The sequence below is a fragment of the Arvicanthis niloticus genome, chromosome 23 (assembly GCF_011762505.2).
Source record: "Arvicanthis niloticus isolate mArvNil1 chromosome 23, mArvNil1.pat.X, whole genome shotgun sequence".
NCBI classification, from domain to species: domain Eukaryota; kingdom Metazoa; phylum Chordata; class Mammalia; order Rodentia; family Muridae; genus Arvicanthis; species Arvicanthis niloticus.
Window position 1 is genome coordinate 35,532,857 of NC_133430.1, and position 8,669 is coordinate 35,541,525.

General features: G+C 52.0%; 1 protein-coding gene across 1 annotated transcript; it reads left to right on the forward strand.

The window, feature by feature from the left end:
* Window positions 1-6: 6 nt before the first annotated feature.
* Window positions 7-7,708, forward strand: Ccdc177 (coiled-coil domain containing 177). The gene has a single exon (XM_076921832.1). The coding sequence runs from the start codon at window positions 7-9 to the stop codon at window positions 2,131-2,133; it is 2,127 nt and encodes a 708-aa protein (XP_076777947.1). The 3' UTR covers window positions 2,134-7,708.
* Window positions 7,709-8,669: the final 961 nt, after the last annotated feature.

The window sequence follows — 8,669 nt, forward strand, 5'->3', positions numbered from 1 at the left end:
TCAGCTATGGTGGACCCGGTGCCAGAAGAGGAGAAAGAGGGAGCGGAGCCCGGTGGCTCAGAAGGGGATGAGGCCACAGCGTCCGTGTCCCCCGATGCCCAGGGAGCCCAGCAGCCTGCTGCCTCCTCCGCCTCCGCGGCGGCGCCCCGAAAGGCTGAAGTCCCCTGCGGGGCAGAAGGTGGGCGTCGGGAGCAGTCTCCGTTGCTGCACCTCGATCTCTTCAACTTCGCCTGCCCCGAGGCAGAGGGCAGCCGCTACGTCCTGACCAGCCCCCGCTCGCTGGAGGCCTGTGCCCGCTGTGCGGTCAAGCCAGTGGAGCTGCTGCCTCGGGCCCTGGCCGACCTGGTGCGCGAGGCCCCGGGCCGCTCCATGCGCGTGGCCACCGGCCTGTACGAGGCCTACGAGGCGGAGCGCCTGGCCAAACTGCAGCAGTGCCGCGCCGAGCGCGAGCGCATCATGCGCGAGGAAAAGCGGCGCCTGTTCACGCCCAAGGGTCCGGCGGCAGCTCCGGCCTCGGCGTCGGCCTCAGCCTCGGCGTCGGCGTCGGCCTCGGCGCTGAGCGCGGGCAGCAGCAGCAGTTGCAGCAGCAGCAGCAGCCTCCCGGCCTCGCCCGCCTCGAGAGTCGCTCGAAGGACTTCTCCCAGCCCGCCCGCCAGGAGCCGGCCTCCGCCCGCGGGGTCTCGGACAGGTAGGAAGAGCCACTCGCTGGACTCGCTCTCCCGCCGGCGGGACGGTGCCCTGAGCTCCGAGTCCGGCGCCTCGTCGTCGTCATTCAGCGGGGAGAGCCTGCGGGAGCTTCGCTGGCCACCTCGAGCTTCAGCCAGGAACAGCTGCCCCGCGGGCTCGGCGGCGTCTGCACCCAACCCACTAGGCCGCCCCTCGGCCCTCGCTCTGGTTCCGCTCACGGCCCGCAGCTTCAGCCTCGGGGATCTGAGCCACTCGCCGCAGACCGCTCAGCATGTGGAGCGCATCGTCCGCCAAGTGCGCGCCGAGCGAGGCCTGCGCGGGGTACCCGAGCGCGACCGTAAGATCGCCGCCCTCATGCTGGCCCGGCACCAGGAAGAGCGCCTGTTGCTGGAGCAGCGCGCCGCGGCCCACGGGCAGTGGGAGCAACAGCGCGTGCGCGCCGAGCAGCGGCGGGAGCGCGAGGAGCGCGAGAAGCAGCGCGCCCTGGAGCAGGGCCGGCGGGCTTGGGCGGCGCAGGTAGAGGAGCGGCGGGGCCGCCGGGGCCGGGAGGAGCGCGAGGCCGCGCGGAGACGGCAGCAGCAGTGCGAGCGCAGCGAGGAGCGGCGGCGGGAGCTGGCGGAGCGTCAGGGCCTGCTGCGGCGGGAGCGGGTCGAACGCGCGGCGCGTGACGATCGGCTGCGCAAGCTGCAGCAGGAGCAGAACCTGAAGCAGAGGGAGGAGGGCCTGCAAGAGGGGCGGGAGCGCGCGGAGCTGGTCCGCAGGGAGCGCGCCCAGCGAGCGGCGCGCGCCAGACAGCGCCAGGAGGGCCAGCTGCAGCGCGAGAAGCGGGAGCTGAGCCGGGCCGAGCGGGCGCGCCACGAGGCGCTGCTTCGAGGCCGAGTCCGGCAGCAGCAGGAGGAGCGGGAGGGCCTGCGGAGCTCCCTGGAGGCCAGCTTGGGCCGCGCCCAGGAAAACTATGAGCAGCTGCAGGAGCAGCGCGCCCGGGAGCTGCGGGAGCGCGCGCGGAGAGAGGAGCTCCAGGGCCGGCGAGCGAAGGAAGCGGCCGAGCGCAAGGAGCGGGAGCATCAGGCGCACTTGGAGGCCCTGGCGCGGGCGGGAGAACGACGGCTGCAGCACGCAGCGCAGGTGGCCGAAGAGGCGGTGCAGCAGAAGGCCCGGCGCGTGGTCCAGACTCGCCTGGAGAAGGAGAGGACCCAGCGTGCCAACAAGGAGAAAGTGGAGAGAGACCAAGACTGCCGCCGCCGGGAACTGCTGCAAGCCATTGGGCGCAAGCTGGAGCGCAGCGAGCAGCTCTCTCGAGAACGGCGAAGTGCACTGGAGAGCGCTCGGTCCACCGCCCGGGCCTCCTTCCATGTGCGGGAGAAGGTGCGGGAGGAGACCAACACGCGCTCTTTTGATCGAATGGTGCGAGAGGCCCAGCTACATGCCAGCCTGGACCGCAAATGACAGCTGCCCTGTGCAAGCCATGCTGCTCTATCTAGCCAGGTGTGGCCTCCCTTCGTCTCTTTGACCAAACTCCATGCATCTCCAATCCGGGTTGCCACACCTTGAACTCTCCAGACTAATGAATGAACCATGAGGCACTGAGAAACCAGACATGGTATTTTTCCATCTGCCACCATTGTTTTACAGACTTCACTTGAAAATGACATGGCACAGTCTACCCACATCCACTTGAGTCTTTGAGTTGGAATAGAAAGTAGCTGGGAAGAGAGAGGGTCCCCGTAGGAGAGAGCACAGCCAACGTGGGGCTCTCTGCCACAGCTGCCTTGGGCATCTTTCTAACATTTGTGTCCAAGACGATTTAAGTTGCAGCAGCCGAGGGGATATCTCCCAGACTCACCTTTGTCTTTGAAAATACAAGTTGCACAGAACTTGAAAGTTTCACAAGAAAGCACAGCTCTTCTAAGATGTTAGTTCATGCACAAACGACTACAGAAGCTATTGCTGGACTGTTAATTGGACATGTGAACAAATTATCCTGTTCCCATAATATTTTCAGTTGAGTCCCTAGGCTTTCTAGTTAGACAATCATCTACAGATAATAATCACTTATTCTCCCAAGTGGTGTAGGGAGCGGGTTGGATCGGTGATGCTGTTTAGCTTTAATGGAAGCCCTCCATCCTCCATCCCCCTGGAGGTGATGATTTCCTTAGGCAGCAGTATTCCACCCCATGAGGCTTCCGTGGAAGGTGATGTATTTCAGTGGAGGCAGTGTCTGATGCCCACTTCCCTGTGTGGGGCCAGCTCCTGCAGACAAGCCATTGCCTTACGAAGCAGAGCTACCTTCTGTGCCTGCCCAGGCCACTCTTGCCTAAAGCTCCAGCCTTGAATGCAGTCTGGAGGGTGAGCCCTGGAGTGTGTAGGATTCCCTCTGTGACTTAGTTCAGTGCTCTGAGGACAATTTAGGATCCTTGGCTGCTTGCCTGTGGTAGCTGAAGGGTTAGAATTGCCTCTGTGTTGAGCTGTGCTATTGTTGGTGGGGTATCCCTCTTCCCTAGGGGGAGGGGCAGGGAAAAGGAGTCTTCCCTCTTTAAATTCCTGGTACCCCCTCACTTATACCTGAAGTATTTAATCAGTCTCTTGGTGCCTCACCTTTCCCATCTGCTAGATGGGGCCATCAGAACTCTTCTGGTACCTCAAGGTCTCCTGGATCCAAAGCATCACTTCAGTGTTATTTGTTGGTCTCCTTTGTGCCTTTCTTGACCTGGAGTTGGGAGGCAGGAGGACTGCTATTAGCCTAGTTTGTTTCTGGTAATATGGATTGCTGGCATTAGACAGGGCAGTGCATCACAGACAGATGGCCATTTAGCATCCAGGGTGTGTGTGAGGTGGGGAGGGGTACTTGCAATACCAAGCTGCTCCCTGGTCAGAAGGTTCAGTTATCACTCAGCAATTTTAACCGGCAGAGGGCTCCTTCCCCCACTCAGATCACCTATCAGCTGTGTCTTCACCAGGGAAGGTGGACAGACAACCATCTCCTTTTACATTACATCAAGGTCAGGAAGTAAAAAAAACCTTACCAAAAAGAAGGGAATCAGGGTAGAGATGTATCACGTTAGATGTGTTTTTGTGTATACTCTGCTGGCGAAATCATCCCTAAAATGACTGGCTATTGTCCACACCCCTCATTGACCCTACCCCATTGCACATTTAGAGGAGTCTTGTGTAGAAGAAAGCTGTGTTTAGGTGTCACATATGAGATAATGTGGAACCAGGAAAGGAACTATGTACCAAGGCTTGTTTCTTGAGTGGGTGGGTTCTCCCTTAAATTTTCTTGTCGGTGAGCTGTAATAACTAGCATTGTCTCTGAGACAGGAGCATTTAACTAAAAAGTTAATGTTATTACTGTCCTTTGATCTTATGGTCCCGGATTGCTTCTGAAACCTTCATGGAAAGCTCCACTCTTAAAAGTCCTTATTTTAAAGTGTGAGCATTTGCTCGAGGAGGCAACCTGGTGTCCTGAACCAAGCAGTGCAAAGCACATGGGCAGTCTCACATGGCGATCTCTCCTGGCCTCTTACCCAGGTTGCTTCCCACCTTACTGGGTGACTTCAGGTAGATCACCTTTCTTAGTTCCCACAGGTGTAGAACTGAGATCATGGTTCCTGAGCTTTGTTTTGTGCAAACTGAGAATGACGGCGACATTTCCTGTTTCTATCACCCTGGAGCTGCAGGTGCAGTTGCTGTACACAGGGTTGCATGGCTCCTGTGCACTTCTATACAGTGTGTACCATCTTGATTTGGTGCAGAAGGAACAGTCTTGAGAAGCTCATTCAAATCCTGAGACACATGTGAAGTAAAGGCCCGGGCCTGAATGTTGCTAAATTAGACACTGAGAGGACCACTATGTAAAGATACAGTTTAGATTTTTACCAAAAAGTCCATATAGTCAAGTATAATTAAAACAAAAGCAAAATTTAGATCCGGTGACAGTGAGAAATGGTACTTTCAAGTTCCAGACCATCTACTAGGATACTGTACTAAAGTTGGGCGTGATGGTTCGCATCTCTAGTCCTAACCCTGAGGATGCTGAAGTAGATGCATCATTATATTGAGTCAGCCCAGGCCAGGTAGCGAGATGCTGTCAAAACAAAACAAACAAAAAAATGGAAGGAGAACCACCTTTATATTCTAAAGAAATGTTCGTGTTTCCCTCTAAAGATAATGAATGTCCAAAGTCTCCTTTGGGGCCCCTAATTTAAATTTCTACAGAAAAGAAGTTTTATTTTACTCTGACGTGCAGCCAGAGGACATTGGGCGGAGCCGAGAGGATGGATGGAGAACCGTCTCCAAACAGCATTCTAACAGGTATCCAGAATTGAGTGTGCTGGAAATTTCTTGCCATCTAGGAGATCCCAACCTTGAAGTGGCCACAGCCTCACATTTACTTTTTTGGGATATTTGCTGCTTCAAGAAAGAGACAGTGTGAAGTAATATGAGAGAGGAGGGGAAGGTTGGGAAAACTTTGATTCAGTTGAATACCAAGAAAACAAGCCAAAACCTTTCCAGAAGAAGTTATCAATGAAGCCAGTCCAACGTTCTGCGGTGGCAGGGACACGAGTCTACACTCATCTGGACAGGAGAATGGAAATTTCCTTTTTGGAAACATGCAGGCTGCGTTTCAATGGAGAAGTAACAAGGATTTGCCAAAGGCAAAAGGTCTGCAGGGTAGTGAAGACAGAGGGACGTCTTGGTCTATTTTATGTTGCTCTAACATAATACCCAAGGCTAAGTTAAAAATAAAAGAGATTTATTGCTGACAGTTCTGGAGGTCTAAGAACATGTTGCCAGCATCTTCGTGCCTTCTGATGATTATGTCAGGGGACATCACATTTCAGATGCACCTGGGGAAGGTTTTACACAGAAGAGCAAGAGACAGGAGAAGCCAGGACCACTACTATGTCAACCCACTCTTAAAGGAACTCATCCACTCTGACAAGAGCCAGCTCATTCTGCAAGACCAGCATTACATCCATGATGTAATTACCTTTTATTAGGCCCCACCTCTTAAAGGTCCCACACCTCAATACTATCATCATGGCAACTCTGTAGAGGGGCTACATCTCACCATCAAATGCCCTGTAGCCCATGGTATAGAATCTCACCTAGATAAGTACATAAATATTGGATGGAGAGGAGGCTGGGGGGGGTGTGTGTGTGTGTGGATGAATGGTGACCAGAGAAAATCTGCATAGAACAGTTTGCTTATGCAGGTCTCCGTTCAGTCAACAAATCATCATTAAGCACATACTACATGACAAATACTATTCTGTTTGTTTGTTTGGTTGGTTTTTGAGATAGGGTCTTTCTGTGTAGCCCTGGCTGTCCTGGAACTCACACTGTAGACCAGGCTGACCTTAGACTCTGGGATCCACCTGTCTCTACCTTGTAAGTGCTGGTATTAAAGAAGAACACCACTACTCCTGACCCCAAATACTACTCATGATGTTGGTGAAATTGAATCTCTCGGGTTTCTGACTTTAGGGGTGACTTGTGCTACAATGTCATAAAGATGTCTTTGTTTCCCCCACTGGGCTTGCCTACCTTCCCACCTGGATATACACATTCTCAGGTAGCCATAATTGTCCCACAAGGCACTAACCTCAAGCCTCTTTCATCTCTTAGAGACAAGCCATCTGGCAGTCAGCCATCATGGAGTCAGTGTTGCTATTTTTCCTTCACGAAAGGCTTGATTAATTGGGCCAAATTTATAATGCTATATCCTTAAAATTATGTGGCATGGGAGAGAGAAAGTTTGAGAATACCACCTTCCAGAGTGTTGTAGGTCATTTTAGAGAGGAGGCATAAATAATCATTGTGGATCTAAAAGACCAAACCTCAGGCCCTACAGAGTCCCAGTTTACCAAATGGGGTATCTTCTCCACCATTTGGCTGTTCTTGCTAAGACAGTCAACATTTCAGAAATATTTCCAATGTAAAAGTTTTTTACATTGAGATTTCCAGTTGGGTCTAAATTGATGAGGAAATTAAAAATAGCCTATTCCTAGAAACCTGACTAAGAGCATCTAGTCAGCTGAGCATAGTGGTGCATGCCTTTAATCTCAGCACTCACGAGGTGGAAGGTGAGTCTCTGAGTTCAAGGCCAGCCTGGTCTACAGAGGGAGTTCCAGGAAAGCCAGGACTGTTACACAGAGAAACCCTGTCTCAACAAACAAACAAACAAACAAACAAACAAACAAACCCTCACTTTCCCCACAGGTTGCTAGGTAGACTTTCTTTCCCACTGTGTAACTACAGCTCTATCTTTATGTCTTAGAGAAGCTTGGCAAGAGCGTACAGAAACGGTTGTTGGTAAATGTGTTTATGCTTTTTAGATAGTCTCTGTGTATCCTAGGCTAGTCCTCATCTTGCCATCCTTCTGACCAAGCACCCAAGACCCAGGGTTAAAGGCAGCATTGCCCACTAATACTTTGCATCACTTGACACAGCTTGGAAAGGAAACTCTTAGAGACCAGCAGCAGACATCTCTAGGTTCTAGAACTGTTAGGTTTGCTATGTGGTGCCTGACTTTGGAAGTCTGGAGTAGCACCCAAGTATTACAGCTGGTCCTGGCCTGGTTATGAGTGTCTCTACAGAAGGATACTTCATGGACTCAAAACTCTCTGGCATTCTCTCTATACACACATCCTCCTGCCTTTTGTCCCCCACCAATACCAGTTTGCCCCCAGTCCTTCACAACTACCCCTTATGCTGCTTGGCTTCTAATAGGTCAGGGCTAGTACAGGCTAGAGGCTCTAGGATGTTAGGGCATGGGGAACTCGGGACATTTTCTTCTGAAGATCGCTGACCACAGTCATTTGCAGTTATCGCTCCCTGCTCATCGTGTGCAGTCATGGTCTTCAAGGTGACAAAAGCCCTTCCCATTCATCACGTACCCTCACACCCCTCGTGAGCAGGAATACCAGTTCCATGTGATTTTCCAATCATCTGTCACTTTGAGCTGCTTGTATCTTTCTTCCCCTCCACTGGCACAGTAGGGATAGCATGTTTTTGTCTTTCTTTCTTTCTTTCTTTCTTTCTTTCTTTCTTTCTTCCTTCCTTCCTTCCTTCCTTCCTTCTCCTTCTCCTTCTCCTTCTCCTTCTCCTTCTCCTTCTCCTTCTCCTTCTCCTTCTCCTTTCTTCTTCTTTTTTGTTTTTTTTTTGTTTTGTTTTTTGTTTTTTTGGTTTTTTTTTGTTTTTGTTTTTTTTTGTTTTTTCAAGACAGGGTTTCTCTGTATAGCTCTGGCTGTTCTGGAACTCACTCTGTAGACCAGGCTGGCCTCGAACTCAGAAATCCACCTGCCTCTGCCTCCCAAGTGCTGGGATTAAAGGTGTGCGCCACCACCGCCCGGCTCTAACTCTTTCACAATTCACAGGACTGTCAGGAAGATGAGTCACATCTACTGCCTTCAGCGCACATGTGTCGGGGCACCAACCCTAACAAGCCTACTGCTGGGGTCTAAATCGGGAGGTAACTTGTGGCTCTCATGTTCTCCCAGAGAGCAGTAAGTTATTTCTTGGGGAAACCAATCTATTCTTTGGTGGTGGTGAGGGGGGTGGGGCATTGCTTCTACCTTCATCTAGTGGGCTGAAGGATTCCATCTCAAGACCGCTTCAGACTCAGAATTCAGACTTCAGATTCAGAGAATCAGAAGTTCAAAGCCAGGCTGGAGAGATGGCTCAGAAGTTAAGAGCACTGTCTGCTCTTCCAGAGATCTGTTAAGTAGTATCTGCATTTTCCAGGGCATCTGCTGAGCTTCCTGAATGACTAAGACTTTTCAGGTTGTACTAATAAGCCCCACCTTCCCAGTAGTGTGTTCCTTCACTTGTGCGAGAGAGTGAGTAGGAGATGGAATTTAGGTGTCCTACTGTTGACATTTGAGACCATCTGAGACAGACAATGAATGGCGTTCACGACGCTGTGAAAATCCACTCCACATGATTACCACACTTTCAGAGCAAGAGATTTGCCGAAGGAG

Excerpts from the sequence above, each read along its gene's own strand:
- Ccdc177 (XM_076921832.1), top strand. The coding sequence starts at position 7 with ATGGTGGACCCGGTGCCAGAAGAGGAGAAAGAGGGAGCGGAGCCCGGT.